Source organism: Microtus oregoni, unplaced genomic scaffold (genome assembly GCF_018167655.1).
Source record: "Microtus oregoni isolate MIOR12 unplaced genomic scaffold, Mior012 000099F_ref0000060, whole genome shotgun sequence".
NCBI classification, from domain to species: domain Eukaryota; kingdom Metazoa; phylum Chordata; class Mammalia; order Rodentia; family Cricetidae; genus Microtus; species Microtus oregoni.
Genome location: NW_024544712.1, coordinates 1,287,788 through 1,305,106, shown reverse-complemented (window position 1 = coordinate 1,305,106; position 17,319 = coordinate 1,287,788). Strand labels below are relative to the sequence as shown.

At 46.5% G+C, this 17,319-nt stretch overlaps 1 protein-coding gene across 1 annotated transcript; it reads left to right on the top strand.

The window, feature by feature from the left end:
• The first annotated feature begins 7,308 nt into the window (after nucleotides 1-7,308).
• Nucleotides 7,309-12,691, top strand: LOC121443057 (testis-specific Y-encoded-like protein 2). Its single transcript, XM_041644737.1, has 7 exons — nucleotides 7,309-8,224; nucleotides 9,346-9,423; nucleotides 9,522-9,633; nucleotides 9,715-9,860; nucleotides 9,988-10,082; nucleotides 10,350-11,029; nucleotides 12,253-12,691. The coding sequence occupies exons 1-7, from the start codon at nucleotides 7,433-7,435 to the stop codon at nucleotides 12,396-12,398; spliced, it is 2,049 nt and encodes a 682-aa protein (XP_041500671.1). The 5' UTR covers nucleotides 7,309-7,432; the 3' UTR covers nucleotides 12,399-12,691.
• The last annotated feature ends 4,628 nt before the right edge of the window (nucleotides 12,692-17,319 follow it).

The following is a 17,319-nucleotide window of genomic DNA, read 5'->3' as shown; positions in this document are numbered from 1 at the left end:
ATCCCTGAGTCCTCCATCAAGATTAGCAGTCAGTTTTTCTACCTTAAGTGGTGGTCTTCCAATCCCAGTGAGGGCTATTCAAATCCCACAGTAAAAGGCCTCAAATTTCAGATGAGCCCCCAGTAATGTTATAGGAACCTTAGGGAGAGAGGTGTCTTAGGGAATCCTAGGAAATTCACTGAATTAGTTCTGTAAGATTAGCAAAGGATTGGATGTCCAGGAAAGGGAAAAGACTAGAATGTGAAAGGAGCAACCTTGAGAGGAGTAGGCACCAAGAAAGTGAAAGAGACATGTGGGATCTGGGGGGCCACAGGTACAGAACATGTGAAAGCAACAGCTTCTAAGAGTGAAAACTAGAAACTTTATCAGAACAGTCAAACTGTTCCCATCAAAAGAGGAACACCAGACCCGGGGCTCCCCCTGCTGGTCTTCCTCTCCCTTCTATCTAATTCTTCCCACCCAAGATAGCATCCTCTTCCCACTAAGAGACTTCCTTAAGGTTAGCAGTTGGTGACAATTTCCAAGTCCTAGAGAGGTGGCAGCACCCTGGAAGTAAGAATCAGCCCCTCTTAAAGGGGTCCATTCTTGTTTTCTGGATTGGCCTAAGTTCCCCTGGCTGTCCCATAAGCAGGTAGTGCAATTCCTTACATGAAGGCTTTCTTAGTTTGCTCTCTGTTGCTGTTGATAAAACACATGACCAAAAGCAACTTGGTGAGGAAAGGTTTTTTTCAGCTTAGAAGTCTCAGATCTTACTCCATCAGCAAAGGAAGTCATGGCAGGTGCCTGGAGGCAAGAGCTGATACAGAGGCTGTGGAGGAGTGCTGCTTACTGGCTTGCTCCCCAATGAATGCTCAACCTGCTTTCTTTTTTTTTTATTTAAATTTATTTATTTATTAAGGATTTCTGCCTCGTCCCCGCAACCGCTTCCCATTTCCCTCCCCCTCCCCCGATCAAGTCCCCCTCCCTCATCTGCTCGAAGAGCAATCAGGGTTCCCTGACCTGTGGGAAGCCCAAGGACTGCCCACCTCTATCCAGGTCTCGTAAGGTGAGCATCCAAACTGCCTAGGCTCCCCCAAAGCCAGTACGTGCAGTAGGATCAAAAACCCATTGCCATTGTTCTTGAGTTCTCAGCAGTCCTCATTGTCCGCTATGTTCAGCTAGTCCGGATTTATCCCATGCTTTTTCAGACCTAGGTCAACCTGCTTTCTTATATACTCAAGGATGCCCTTCCCAGGGGTTCTGGGTGACCACAATGGGCTTTTCTCCCACATCAATCACTAAATAAGAAAATGCCCTACAGGTTTACCTACAGGCTAATGTGCTGGAGGCATTTTCTCAACTGAGGTTCTCTCTCCTTAAATAACTATAGCCTGTGACTTGGTGACATAAAAATCAGCCAGTGCACAGTCATTCACATTTATATATAAAATAATATTAAACACCTTTACAGTTATTAATCCTTGAAATGACTTGTGGGGGAGATAAGGTGTAGAGTTCATGTTTACTAGTACATCTGGGGAAGATGAAGAGGATCTGAAGAGGGTGCCTGGTGATGACCCCATAGAGGTAGGAATGTATTTAAGTCCATATGACTACATAGTTCAAAATGTCAAATTGTTGGCAGTAGAACTCAGAGGTACTGTGTTTTCCCAGCATGAAAAAGGCCTGGAGTTCCATCGCAAGCACTGCAAAAATGTGAAAGTCAAAATAGCAAGTTGTTTGTGTTGTGTATATTTCTACATAAGGAAAATATTCATTGTGGTCATTTGAATGAAGTAGCCTCCATTGACTACTATATTTAAACACTTGGTCCCTAGTTGGTGGGCTGTTTGGAGGAAGTCTATCAGTGGAGGTATTTTCTGCTCCTAGAAATCAATTGAATAAAAGCACTGCTACTAAGGGATGCATCATCCTCTGGAACTGCATAAATGAGATTATGATTGTACACATTGACATGTGGCCACTCATACAAACTGTATGCCTTTTCACATGCGTGAACATGCTAATATGTGATTGGGCATGAAAATTGCATGTGTGTGAACAAATACGCACATTATGACATGGTATCAAGTCCCATGCTGACATCTAACCATGCTCAGAAACTTCATGTGTGAACACATGTAAACACCAATATTTGACAGCTGTTGCAAAATGCATACATGTGAATATGTTTGCACATGATGACATGGTACAACACTTAGAAACTTCATTCATGTAAAGATGCGTGAACATGATGACACGTGATGACCTAGAGGCATCTCATTTGTATACACATTTGTGCATGCGCTCACATGTGATAATGCTTGGAAGGTTCATTGGCAAATAGCTTGGCAGCAAGCACACATGACTTCTTTCATTTCTTGACAGAGGTAATTGCCATTAGTTTCATGGATGGATTTAAAAGTGCAACAGTTATAAACGGTTTCCTTCAAATTCACCATGCATTGTTCAGGGGTGTTAAAGAGGCCTCAAAAAACACTTCACAAACAACTTTCACACCTTCAGAGTAAGTAAAGTAAAAAAACCTCTTAAAAGTTGCAGAAGGAGCTGGAGAGTAAGAAACTTTCATTACTTGTACGGGAACACTCTACTGACAGATAGATAAGAGGCCTAATACAGGTTTAGAAAAAGCAAAAATTTAGGAAACAAGAGGCAATTATTTTTTACTGAATTCATTGACAGAATTAAAAATGCATTCATTTCCTGGATGATTGTTAATGGCTGGTCATGTTTAGAAACAAGGTTTCCTGAAACTTCACTGTGCAATATATGCCATACAGAAAACTAATAAAATACCTAACCCCAACACTAAATATAAACCTAACCCTAATCCTAGCTGTAACATTAAGGCTAATACTGACACTAATAGCAACCCATTTGCAAACATTACCTATAACTATACTCCTGTGCCTAATGCAAACCCTAACCCTAACCTGAACCATAACTCAATCACCTTAATCTTACCCTAACCCTAACCTTACTCTGAATGTTATAACTTAACCTTAATCCCAAACCTCATCCTAATCCCAACTGCGCCCTAAAAAAATAATAATCACAACCCTCACTTAGCCAATCCTAACACTAATTCTAATAAAGCAGTTGGGCCGAATGTTCTATGCGATTACACTGCTCTTCCTGCTCCTCTGGTCGCCATACATCGTGGCCTGCTACTGGCGAGTGTTTGTGAAAGCCTGCGCTGTGCCCCATTGCTACCTGGCCACTGCTGTTTGGATGAGCTTCGCCCAGGCTGCCGTCAACCCAATCGTCTGCTTCCTGCTTAACAAGGACCTCAAGAAGTGCCTGAGGACTCATGCCCCTTGCTGGGGCACAGGGGGTGCCCCAGCTCCCAGGGAACCCTACTGTGTCATGTGAAGCAAGCCAGTAGGTGATAGGCAGGGGGAAAGTTGTGATCACCATACTGGGGCCAACAGCAGGGGAAGAGTGGGACCCACACAGAAGCCTTCTTTTTTAAGCTTCAGCCCAGGCTCTCAAACCATCCATAACTGAGGCATTTTGCAAACACCTCCCTAGGGGTGGAAACTGGGTGAGGAATTGGGAAAGAGGCATTTCTAGTTTTGTGGGGCTTGTCCCACAGCCTCCTCCACTTCTACAATCTCTTTCCCATGCCTCCCTGCCTCCTTATCCTTCTCCCTTCTCCTCTTTCTAAAGTGACGGTTCAGTAAAACAAACAAACTGAAAATGCAGGGTTTTTAATAACAAGAGCTGAGGAAACAAGCTTTCTTGCTTAAAAGTCACCCCCTCTTTTGACATTGTCAAGAAATGGAAGTTTTCTCCTGTAAAATAGATTTCCAGAGATCTTATTGCCCCCCGGGTTCCCATTCACCCTCCCCTTCAGAGTCCCTTAGCAAGACTTGGATGTTTAGGAAATACTGACTTAAGGCTTCACACAAGAGGGACCAAATGGGGTCCTGCCCTCCTGGGGAGCAAGGACGTTTAAATTGCTACGTTGTGTGCAATGTTGTTTTTGGCTTAACCTTGATCCCAAGCCTGGTCTCCTTATCCCTCCCTATCGTGTCCAGACTTTGCTGGTGTTTCTGGAGGCTCTGTTTGAGAAGCCAAGAGCGTACAAAGAAGGGCCTCCATGATGTGCCCAGGCTAGATGAAGAGTCAAATGGTAGATGAGCTCCTCAACCAAAATCCAAATTTAGCTACACTCTCTCGAGCTTTCTCTTGGATCCCCACCCTTTCTTCCTAGGACTATGCATTCTGCTTGTCCCCACCAGGGATGATGTGGATACATGCCGGCGGGGAAGTCACCCATGGAAGTAGAGGGAGATGGTTGAACTCCCCAGAGTGGCTGGATTCCAGAGCCTGGGGTCAGAGCTAAATTCAACCCCACAATTGTTTCTTGGGCTCACACTATTCTTCTGGAAACAAAACTTCTTTGGGAGCCTTGGTAACCAATAGTGATACAAACTTCAAGGTACCCGGGAATTGGGTCCAATCCTGCCTGACCTCTTTTTGTCCCTTCTAGATCTCCCAGGCCTTGAGCCCCTTCCTTAGCTGTCCTTCCATGCCACAAACATCCTTCCCTGTAGTTTTCCCTCCCTCCACCCTTACCTATACCCAAAGTGGAGCAAACTATACCCAATTCCACAGGTGGAAGGTCCCAAGCCTCTTTTCCACAGACAGAGACCACCCTGGACTTAGTGACTTCAAGGCCAGTTCCATAGACTGGTGAGCCAAGCTGGAACTCTGCCTAAGTTTGGGGCTGTGATCTCCTCATCCCCTTTCTTTCCTTAGAAACTCCTATCCTAAACTCCAACCCTACCCCCAAGATAGCCCGTGAACTGAGGAAGCTTTGACCCAAAAGCAATGAAGGAGGTGCTCTAGACAGAAAAGATATTGGTGACCCTGGCTGTGGAGAGGCCCTGGAAAAGCAGGCCAGAGTAGCTGAGAGGCTGGAAATGTGTTGTGGGTGGGGCTGTACTCTCAGTGATGATGACAGGAATGCCTTTCTGAGGGCAGGGGTGGAAAGAGCAAGGTGGGAGGGCACATAGGGTAGATTCAGGAGGCTTTTCCTCCATTTCCTTTTTCTAACTGCCTGGCTTCATCATTGGATTTTGTAAATGGAAAAACTGAAATGAACAATGTTATATTGGATGTTTTCTCTTTCTCTCTCTCTCCCTCTCTTTCCCTTCCTCCTCCCCCCCTCTCTCTCTCTCGTGTGTCTATGTGTCTGTGTCTGTGTGTCCTATCTGTGTATGATCACGTGTGGGGAGGTATGATTAAGTGAGACAGTATGTGTCTGTGTGACTTTGTGTGAATAGGAAACCCTGAGGAAAACTTGCCTGCTACACATATATAAGAAATACCTATATGTGAGGAAATAGAGTACACACACGTGTACACACATACACACAGAGAGACACAGGAAGAGAGGAGACACAGGAAGGAGAGGAGACAAAACTTAGTATGTGCCTGCAGCAGGAAATAGAGTGCTTAGGAAATGAACCTGAAAAGTTTTATGTATGTATGTGTCAAGAGGGTCAACTCCCATCTCATAAGATTGCCTTCCCTTGGCCCAGCTTCTGAGCACCAGGTGAGGAGAGAATAGTTTAGAACCTCATCTCTTCCGAATGTCTGGAGATTTAGCCCCCACCCCAAAATTCAAATAAGGTATTTCTGAAATTGGACCACCATGGAAATAGGAACTGGGAATGGGGGTGTCAAACATGGAGGTAATGAGGTTAAGAGATGGTCCCCTGCAATGTAATGGCTTTTAGAGGAACTGCTCCATCTGAACTGGGAGTTCTTCTTAAGGTTCCACTGTATCCAGCTGGGACTTTGTTCAGCTTTGACTAAATTCAGAAGGAAGGATGACATGGCGAAAAAGCCCAAGTCTGGAGGTCTACCCAGCTGGCCTACTCCCTAGGCGCTCAATTCATTTACTATTTATTTATTTATTCCTTCAGTTGCACAGAATTGAGCTGACCATATTCCTCAATTCTCGGCGCACTATATCATCATCGGTCCATGCAAGGTCCTTTTATTATTGTTTGTCCCCTTCATCACCCATCCCCGATCCCATCTTTCCCCACCCCACACAGGCACCACTCTTCTGTACTTAACGTGTGTCCTTCCAAACCACCGTTCATGCGTTTATTTACTTAGGTGTATCTGTGGAAAATATATGGTATCGATGTTTTAATTTACATAAACAGTATTGTACTATAAATCTTGTTCTGTTTCTTTTTTCACTCAACATTCTGTTTTGGAGAGATCCAGCCATGTTGCTATACATAGATCAAATTCATTCTAGTAGTCCATCTAAAACATATATCACATTTTATCCATTCTCCTGGTAATGGATTCCTAGGTTCCTTCCCTCTGCTACCACAGCAAGGCTGCAATGGGCAATTATCTCCTCTCCTCAGGAATGCCTAACTTAAAGGAAAACAACCTCAGAGAGGGGCAGTGATTTGGCTAGCGTCACAGTGGTCGATAGAACCAAAGCCAAAACTCCACCATCATGCCTCCTCAAAGACCAGCTATCTCTGGTCATAAATAAAATAAAATAAAACCTTAGGGTATGATTAATAGCATCATTCACTTAGGAAAGGCTGGGAGGAGAAATACTGCGTAGACAAAGAGTTTTAAAGTTCTAGAAAAATCTAGCAGATTAGTTGAATCGCAATCAATTTTTATGACGCAGAGGAAGTTACTTCTTTGCGTCTGTGATTATTTCTGGAGCCATTTTGCAGAGATGGAAAAAGCCATATCAAAACCTGACCACCAAACCAAAGACCTCAGATACTTAAATTGCTAGTACATCAAAGCAACCTGCATCTGAGGGGCTACAGCACTTACCCCCCCCCCCCCCCCCCCGCCGGTTCCCGGCGCCACGAGCTGGTGGGGGAAGGGGCGGATTTTTAAGAAGTGCGTAGTTGATCTGGAGAGCGGGGCGGGGAGAACCATAGCGAGGCTCTCTGATTTCATTGGAGCACATCTCGTTCCCTGGTACTTGCGCACTCCCAGCCACCCGCCCCCGGTCTAGTCTTTTGGTCTTCCGAATCGCTGGTACTTTTCCCATTGGATAAAACACTGCAAGAACGAGGGTGATCATCGCTGAGGCAGTCAGCCTGATGATTGGTGGGAGCGAAAGGAGCCAATTAGAAAGCGATGATGTGTAGTGTTGGCAAGCGGATTGCGTGAGAGAAGGCAGGGGTTGAGGGAACGCTAATGCCTCCTCCGAGGCCTGCAGCCAATGGTGGGCAGAACAGACGCCTTGTCACGAAGTGGGCGGGGCCTCGGCGACTGGCGCTGTGGGAGGGCACGTCAGAGCGAGGTGGTGCGCAGAGCTGGTCGCGTGAGGTGTGGCGGCTCCGCTTCAAGTGCGACTGGTCGCGTCGGCCTCGTCTGAGAGCAGAGAAGAGCCCGTGCGATTCTCTGAGCTTTGAGCGCGGCCACCATGGACCGCCCGGATGAGGGGCCTCCGGCCAAGACCCCCCGCCTGAGCATCTCGGAATCCTGTCAGCGCGACCTGCCGCCCCCGCCACCCCCGCCACTCCTGCGACTGCCCCTGCCTCCACCCCAGCAGCGTCCGAGACCCCTGGAAGAAACCGAGGCTGCACAGGTGCTGGCTGACATGAGGGGGGTGGGCCCCACGGTGCCCCCACCACTGCCCTATGTCATTCTCGAGGAGGGAGGGATCCGCGCGTATTTCACCCTGGATACTGAGAGTCCCGGCTGGGATCCTGCAGTGGAATCAGGATTCGGGGAGCCTCCTCCCACAGGGATCATGGAAACACTCCCCTCTTCAGAAACCTCGGGGGGAAGCGTGGAAATTGACTTTCAGGTTGCAGAGCCCAGCAGCCTTGCTGGAGAGAAGGCCCTAGAAACCTGTAGCTTAGGGGGGTGGGGGCCCCAGATGTTAGTAGGTCCAAAGAGGAAGGAAGAGGCTATCATCATAGTGGAAGATGAGGATGAGGATGAAAAGGAAAGTATGAGGAGGCGGCTGCGATGGCGCAGGAGGAGGAGGAGGAAGCAGAGGATGGTGAAGGAGAGCCGAGAGAGGAGTGCCCAGAGGATGGAAAGCATACTGCGGGCCCTGGAGAGCATTCAGATGGACCTGGAGGCGGTGAACATCAAGGCAGGCAAGGCCTTCCTGCGTCTCAAGCGCAAATTCATCCAGATGCGAAGACCCTTTTTGGAGCGCAGAGACCTCATCATCCAGCACATTCCAGGCTTCTGGGTCAAAGCAGTATCCTTCTCATCGATATTCATGGGCCAGAAGCCCATGATTGAAGGGGAGATGTGCAGAAGAGAAACAAGGGGTGTGGGGGAGGGTCAGAGATGGGAATGAATCTCCATTAGAAGATTCTAGATTGAGTGGGATGGCAAGAGGACAAAATAGAATAAAAACTGGACTGCAGATAGGAAAAGGGTAGCACCGTAACATTAAAGAAAATGGATCACAGACAGTAAAAGGGGGGGGGGGGTGACAGAGAAGACACATAACTGGTAAACAGGATCACAGATAGTGGAAGGGGGGGGGGATACAGGTAATGAACTGACCATTGGGAGGGAGGGCAAATGAACTTCATGAAAAGTGCTGAAATCACAAAAGGCTCTGTACGCACGAGTCTCTGCTTAGATATATAGAGACCTCAAAGCTGTCCACAGTACCTCCCTTAGAGGGGAGAGGGTAGAACACCTGAAGAATCAGAAGACCACTTTGATGTGGAGGTCAAGTGGTTAAATGAAAGAAAAGGTAGAACAGGAAGAATCCAATCTACTATTGGTGACTGTTGAGCTCACCCCCAGGAAACATATATATATATATATATATATATATATATATCATATTTGAAATGCATAGGTTCACCATTTTAATAGAATTTATTTAGAAATACTTGGCCCATGATGCAAAGTGTCACATGATCACAGGCCCTCAGCAATTTCCATACCTAAATGTGAGGCAACAGGGCGTAAGCATACCAACCACCAGAACCGTTTATCTATCGTGTGCATACTGACCATCAACCCCTGTCCATGTAACATGTAAATACAGGTTCTTGGTAACCAGATACATTATTACTTAGACCTGGGCTTTCAGCTCCCAGACACAGCATTTTGTGAACATAAGCACCTGTCACCAAGAGGCACGGATCACATGAACATGGTCAGAGAGCCTTAGCATCCAGACACGCAGCAAATCTGAACCGTGGCAGCCTAGCACTGAGGCTGAGCATTGCATAACCACTCATTTACTCCACATTTGTCACTCGGACACAGAAGGAACCCTCCTGCTCCGACCCGTTTTGCTCTGTCCTCTTTCATATTGAACAGTAAATCCTTGACCTAAACTGCTCCACTCATTAGTTCCTCAACCACCCCAAAATTTCAATCTTGATCAACCAACGTGATGAAGACATTTTCCGCTACTTGACCAATCTTCAGGTCAGACCAAGGAGGAAAGCCAAGGATCCTTAGAGGTGAGGGGGGGTGGGAAGGGCCACGGAAGGGATACATACCACCATTACCCCCACCCTGAGCAGGTACAGGATCTCAGACATATCTCCATGGGCTACAAGATGAAGCTGTACTTCCAGACCAACCCATACTTTACAAACATGGTGATCGTCAAGGAGTTCCAGCGCAATCGCTCAGGTAAGCGTCAGTCCCAGAATAAATCAGTGGCCCCCATCTTATCATTTCTACTCTCTTCTTCATCTCTTCCTCTTTTTCTAGGCCGGCTGGTGTCTCATTCTACCCCAATACGTTGGCACCGAGGCCAGGAACCCCGGGCCTATAATCACAGGAGCTATGACACCAGAGAAAGCTTCTTCAACTGGTTTTCCAACCACAGCCTCCCTGAAGCTGACAGAATTGCTGAGGTGAGGCCCCCTTCTGGCATTGCCAAGGAAAGCCTTGCAGACTTGCCTCTGGGTGCCTGAGAAATTGGGGGTGAGTTCTAGGGCTTATACTCATGGCTCTTTTCTCTTTTCCCCCGGCTCTTAACAGATTATCAAGAATGACCTATGGGTTAACCCAGTACGCTACTACATGAGAGGAATTGGCTACAGGACAAGCAGAAAGAAGTATGAAAGAAGGCACAGGTGATTCAAGAATTGGTGCCTGAGAGGGTTTTTTTGTTTGTTTGTTTTTAATGGGGCAGAGACTAAGCTAGTATCACACAGGATTTAGAGAAGTGCAAGGGACCATTGAGATAATCTAATGCATTGTTTGCAAATGAGCAATCATGCCTGAGGTTACATAATCAGAAGTGGCAATGGGACTTTCCCCCATTCTTAGAAGCCCTAATACCCTACTGCCTTCCCAGTTTCTCCCATTAACCCTATACTCAGCTTCAAACTTCCCTACAGGAAATTCAGGAATGCATATGAAATGGTGATCATGGAAGACATTCATCACCCTTATGCCACTGAAGGCATTCTCAGTGAAATCTCAGAAATTGATGAGATCACTGACAGTGAGACCATTCATGACATCAAGATCTCTGACTTCATGGAGACCACCGACTACTTTGAGACCACTGATAATGAGGTAACTGACGTCAATGAGAACCTGTGTGACAGCGAGAACCCTGACCGTAATGAGGGCCCCAACAATAAGATCTTTTACAACAAAGAGAGCAATGCTGCAAGTACAGATGACAGCAGTGAGACCCCAGAAGAAAAGAGCACCTATGACAGTGAGGATTCCAACATTGAGAAAGCTGATGGTGACAACGACAGCCTAGGTGACAATCAGCAGGGTAATAATATCCAAGAGAGCAGTGATAGTGACAATGGAGATGAGGGCAGTGATGATGAAGATAATGATGGTAATGAAGGTGACAGTGAGGGCAGTGATGATGATGGCAATGAGGGTGACAACGAGGGCAGTGATGATGATGACAGGGACATTAAGTACTATAAGAATGGCACTGAAGTCTTTGATAAGACTCTGGAGAACAGCACCAACCAGGATGGCTATGAGGAGGAGGTCGAAATCATCTCTGAAGAATCAATGCAGGAAGAAGAGGAGGAGGCCGGTGAGGAAGGTGAGCTAGACCCCTCCCCCTTCCTCTCTCTTCTGAGAATGCCCAGGCTTCTTTGGGCAACTAGTGGTTACGTAAACAGAATGTATGTTGTCTACACTCAGAGAATAGAGCAGTTAATTTCACCTCAAGATGTGGAAAAGGAGAGGGAGAGCTAGAGAAAGGAGGTATTTGAGCCCTTTCCACAGAATAGATCAGTAACCTAGAATGTTCTGAAAGCTGCTTCTCACAGAAAGGTTTCCTGAGTAAATACATTAGGCAAAAAAAAAATAATAAAATAAAAATTCATACAACGCCCTCTCCCAGTTCTGAAAACCCTGCCTTTAAAAGCCACATTTCACTTGACAGAACTCCACATTTCCCAAACTTTTTGACCACAGACCATGTTTCTTGTCCAACAATGTATGCATTTGGGGAACACTCATGGAAGTCTGAGGGATAAAGCAGTGGTTAAGGTGATCCTCCGTTTAGTTCTGGCCTGAAAGACTGCTAAAAGAGCCCATTTGAAACTGGCTACGGGCAGTCAGAGGAGAGAGGAGCCCCTGAGGGAGGTCAAAAACAGGGGAAACCGTGACTGAAGGTTTGCTCATGGGCTTCCTGGCAAACTTCCAATGAAGAAAGGTGCCCAGCACGGAGAAAAGTGAAGCATTTAGTGAGAGAGCAGCCAGCCACATACATAGATTTGGGGTAAGCTAGGGAAACTAAGAGAATTGCCAGTCTTCTTTGCCTCCCACCTGATAGCATCTCTTTTCTCCAAGGATGGGAGGCAGGACTACCTAGCTCTGGAGTGGGGGTGGGGAACTGGACAGAAGAAGACAAACTAGAGTTTGTTTGGGTCACACTAGGGGCAAAAAGTGACTGATAAACGTAAGCCCAAGGCCTCGCTGAAAAAGAGACACACTTGAGGAGGATGGGGGCGGGCAGAGGGAGAAAAAGCTCCTTTCAAGGAATGTGTCCATTTTGAGCAGGCAAAGATAAATGTTCTGCCTCCTGCATTCCCGGTTTCCTGCCTCCCTCCAACTCCTCTAACCTTTGGGTTTGAATACAAACAATCTCAGTGGCACTTCCTCTCCCTCCTGCTCCCAACCCCGTGTCCTCTCTCTCACCCTCCCTGTTCCAAGCAAAAGCACTTGACAAGTGGTCCCAGCCCCTCAAAAGCCACAGCTATTTGCTCTGTTCACTTTCCGAGGGGCGTCTGACCAGGCTCCTCCTCCTCCCCTTCACAGGTGTGCTAAGCGAGGACAGCTACGAAGAGGAGCAAATCTTTGAGGAAGAAGGAAGTGAACTGAACTCAGAAGATTCTGATGTCCAGGAGGTGTTGCCGGTCCCAAACGCTTGGACCAGCCTGGGGAACAAGGAGAAAATGGGATAAACGTCTTACCCTTTGGGGGCTCTCTCTATATACCCCTATACCCTATCCCATTTGCCCTCCTCTTCAGCTAGGGCTGTGTGGCCCCACATTGCACTTCTGGGGGCAGACCGACTTAATACACGGGTTTAAAGTTTATTTTTATGGTTTAGTAATTGCAGAGTTCTTATTTGGAGGAGGAATTACTCTCCCCTTTGGCCCTCCTCCCTGCAGGCTTCTGTGTGCTGCTAATCTTATTTATTGTGATGCCTTGGTCAGGGCCCCTCTAGCCCCCTTCTAGTGTGAGTGAGCATAGACCCAAGGCCCCCCCTCTCCCCGTGCTGTGTAAACATCGTGATCACATCGTGTAAGTGAGGAGGGCCGCCGTGACCTTCGTCACAACTGCGCAGTGGCCTCGAGACTCTGCTGCCGCCCCCTTCTCCGAAGTTTCTTTCCAACCGCTTTCTTCCCTTTACCGGCCCTGACCGCTAGCCCGCCTCAGTGTCTTTGCAAGGCAGCTTCGCCTTTGTGATATTCTTGCTCCCCAGAAGTTCCGCCCCTTTCCCCGTGACCCTTGACGATCCTAATAAAACTGAGCAAATTAAAAGTGCCACTTGGAGTCTAATGTCCGCCTCACTGCGCCGTCCCGTCGCCAGCAGGAAACGCCCAGAACACGACGGTGGTACTGAACAGTTCCAGGCTCTGCGAGACTGCAAACGCATTGCATCAGACCAATGCGGCTTGTCCTAGCCAATGAGTGGACGAGGTTGAGGGCGCCCCCTCCCACCCTCAGAGACCTTAGAAACCCAGCCAGGTAGGAGAGAGCTTCCCACGCCTTTCCCTCTGGCGCACGGGCAGAGAGATCCTGCGTCCTAGAACATCAATTTTTCAGTGCGTCAAACCATTTTTCAGGCCTAGTTGGAGCTGGGTGTGGGGGAGCTATCTTTCTTTTTTCACAGATAGTTAAAAAAAAATCACGACAACAGTCTAGACAGCACAACCAAGTCACGAAGAAGTGCTCGCCTGTCTGGGGAGGGGGGGAGGGTGCAAGGTTCCTGGCCTTGAGCCCAGTGGGGAAGGCAGGAAAAAAAGATGGCCTAGGTCGTGCAGTTTGCATTGAAAATAACGAAAAAGCAAGGAAAATTACCGTGTAGTCATGTGATGAGACGAACAGGCCCAGCCAGAGCTGGGAATCTAAAAGGCTGGCTTTCTCTGGGAGACCTTGGAAAGTGCTTAACATTATTTCAACGCACCAAAAATGTTTACCATATTCACTCGATCATAATAGCGACTAATTTTGAAATATTTTTATTATTTAAGATGTATTTCTTTTTATGTGTGTGAGTGTTCTGCTTGCATATATGTATGCACACCAATTGCGCGCCTGGTGCCCATAGAGGTCGGAAGAGGACATCAGAACCTCTGGAACTGGAATTACAGATGCTTGTGAGCTGCCATTTGGATGCTGGGACCAGAGCTTGGGTTTTCTGCAAGATCAGTAAGTGCTTGTAACCACCGAGCGTCATTCCAGGCCCCTAGTTTACTAAACTATGTGTAGTGTACATAGGTAGACATAAGAGCGGGTGTCCAATGGGGCAAGAGGCATTAGATTCCCTGCACCACCCTACCAATGGTGGTCTAGGAACCAAACTCTGATCCTCTGGAAAAGCAATACATACTCTTAACCACTGAACCATCCTTCAAGCTCCAAAGATGCCTTTTAAGTATATACCCTAGTGGGCTTTTCATCCAAACTTTTCATCCAAAGCCTTATTTTGCAGGACAGCTTTATCAAATTTGCATTTTTGGAAATGCCCTCTTCTGATTGCCAGGGACACAGAAGGAGAGCCCTGTGGAAGTGGGCTTATCTGTACCTCAGATGAGAGTGGCACGGTGTGTACAAATTTAGAAATTTGTTCAGTTTTGGTTTTTTTTGTTTTTGAGACAGAGTCTCTCTGTGGCTTTGGAGCCTGTCCTGGAACTAGCTCTGTAGACCAGGCTGGTCTCGAACTCACAGAGATCCTCCTAGCTCTACCTCTTGAGTGTCCCAGCTGAATTCAGAATTTTGTTTGTTTGTGTTTGTGGGATTTTTTTTTTTTGAGGTAGGGTTTCGTTGTGAAACAGCCCTCTCCGTACTGGAACTCATTTTGTAACCAGGCTGACCTCGAAATCATAGAGATCTGCCTGCTTCTGCCTCCTGAGTGCTGGAATTTGGACATTTCTAAAAGATCCTTTTTTTTATAAGTTTCAGAACAGTTTTAGATTTGAGAAATACTGCAAAAAAATAGAGAAGTCTTGACTACCTCACAGCCATTTTCTTTATTATTTACACTTCACATTAGTCAATTAAAGAACCAATATCAACACATTGTGATTATCCAAAGTCTGTATCTTATTTAGGCTTCCTCAGCTTTAACCTATGGCCCTTTTCTATCTCAAGTTCTCACCCAGAATACCACACTGCACTTAATCGTCTTGTCTGTCTCCTTAGGCTCCTCTTGGTTATGGCACTCTCGCAGTTTCCTTGTTTTTTGAGACTCTGGAGTTGTCAACAGTTGAACAGTATTTTGTAGAATGTCCTCTGACTGAGAATTATCTCTTATTTTCTGCTTATTAAAGAGGGTTATGGGGTTGAGGGAGAAAGACCACAAATGTTACATGCCATTTTCATTGCATCCTATCAAAGGTAGACACTATCAATAGGACATCACTGTAGATCTTAACTTTGATCACCTGGCTGAGGCGATGCCTCTGAGGTTTATCTGCCCTAAAGTTAATCTTTCACCCTGTCCTGTACTCTGCAGAGAAGCTAAGTGTAGCCCTGCTTTAAAAAATGAGGACTCATGCTCCTTTTACTTGCGAGGAGAGTGCCTACATAAATTTACTGGAATTCTATTGCACAAAAATCTCCCTGTTCCATAACAGCTTTTAGGGTACTGGAATTGACAGCCTTTACCTATGGTAAGAGAGAGAATAAAGGAGTAGAGACGGTACCAGGTTGCTGTGGGATCCTTGGCAAGGACCCTTCCCTTTCTGGGTCTCTTCTTTGACATGGCTTGAATGCTAGAGCTTAGACATCGCTCTAGCTGTTCTTGGTAAATATTTTGGAGAAGAGATATAGATTCTGATGACTCTGATTCTGACCTTGATTCACCTTGTCAGAGTAAGGTAAACAGAATTGAGACTCAGAAGGGAGAAATGTCTTAGCAAGGCATGGTGCTGCTCACCTGTAAGTACTCAGGAGGCTGAGGCAGCAAGATTGCTTAAGCCCAGAATTCAAGTCCAGCCTGAGCAAGATAGAAATGTTACATATAGTCTATATTCCTCAAAAGGAAAAACAAGCTATTACAAAAGGGGACTGGATGGTGGTGGCGCACGCCTTTAATCCCATCACTTGGGAGGCAGGTGCAGGTGGATCTCTGGGAGTTCAAGGCCAGCCTGGTCTACAGAGCGAGTTCCAGGACAGCTACACAGAGGGACCCTGTCTCAGAACCCTCTCCCCGCAAAAAAGAAATCAAAAGGAAAGAAAAAGAAAAAAGAGTAGGGCATGATGGTGCACACCTTTAATCCCAGCGTTCAGGAGGCAGAGACAGGCAAATCTCTGTGAGTTCAAGGCCAGCCTAGTCGCCTGATCTACAGAGTGAGTTACAAGACAGCCAGGGCTGTTACACAGAGAAAGCCTGTCTCAAAAGAAAAACAAAAAAGGGGGATGTCTTATCCAAGACTAGAGTTTATAGAAAAGAAGTTTAACCAAGGCACCTTGTGGAGAATAAGGATCTATATCTCTGAACTATCTGAATCCAGTCCCAGTGAGCATGTGTGTGTGAAGGAGAAGGGAGAAGAGGTCTTAGGGGCAAAGTCCCTGGTATGGACCAGAAAGGAAGTCAGCTTGGCAAGAATAGCTCAGTCAGTCTAACAGGGAGCAAGCTTGGTTCCTCTTGCCTCAGTGTATCAAAATGAAGTAATTCCTTCATCCTCTCTAGCAGGTCTCAGTCCTTCCAATTACTATTTTAGCCTAATTTTTCTGGCAAAATCAGCCCAGGGGTAGCAACCGGCCTAAGATCCCAAGACAGAATCTAGCCTTGAAGCTAGTCGTTGAAGTCTAGTCTTCATCATGTTCTTCCCCAGTCAAATCCTCCGTTCTTCGTCCAGGCAATTTTTTTAATATTTATTTATTTATTATGTATACAATATTCTGTCTGTGTGTATGCCTGCAGGCCAGGAGAGGGCACCAGACCTCATTACAGATGGTTGTGAACCACCATGTGGTTGCTGGGAATTGAACTCAGGACCTTTGGAAGAGCAGGCAATGCTCTTAACCTCTGAGCCATCTCTCCAGCCCCCCATCCAGGCATTTGAGACTCTTCTTTAACCACTCTATCCAAAAGGGTCCCTGATCTTCTGGGACACTCTTAGGAACCCGTTATGGGAGTTTACTATGGTGGGCCAGAGTGGTTATGCCCTGAAGTATGGAACAAGAGGAAGTTCTTCACCCAGAGTGACATCTTGTTACCTGTACCCTCCTTTTTCAATCTGGATCTTCAAAAGTAGGGTTAGAATGCTTTTAATGTCAAACCTAGTTCTAACATGTAGCATACAGCAAGCATCAGAAAACATGGTCATCATTAGCTGTGACTGGAAAAACAGAAACCAGGGCCTGTTCTCATGTTGAAATTACTTGTTTCTGTAGACTACACGTTTTATAGCCCTCTGCCACAAAGGGTCCTGCTGTTGGGTGTGAGGTTCCCAAGATCTCCTGGTGTCATGGAAGTGCCATTCACTTTTGTAGACAGAATCAGATTAGCAGGGACAAAACCAGATTCAGGAATGTCCCTCCTTAGGTGACCAAAAAAGCCAGCATTTGTTCACTCAATTGCTCATTTAACACATACTCATTGATACCTCCCATGTGCCTTGTACTAGACAGGGTAATAGGAATATAGGA

Bases quoted from the DNA above. Each gene is read 5' to 3' on its own strand.
- LOC121443057 (XM_041644737.1), top strand. From the start codon at position 7,433: ATGGACCGCCCGGATGAGGGGCCTCCGGCCAAGACCCCCCGCCTGAGC. The intron at 9,634-9,714 runs GTAAGCGTCAGT...CTCTTTTTCTAG, and splicing joins GTTCCAGCGCAATCGCTCAG to GCCGGCTGGTGTCTCATTCT. The intron at 11,030-12,252 runs GTGAGCTAGACC...TCCCCTTCACAG, and splicing joins GGAGGAGGCCGGTGAGGAAG to GTGTGCTAAGCGAGGACAGC.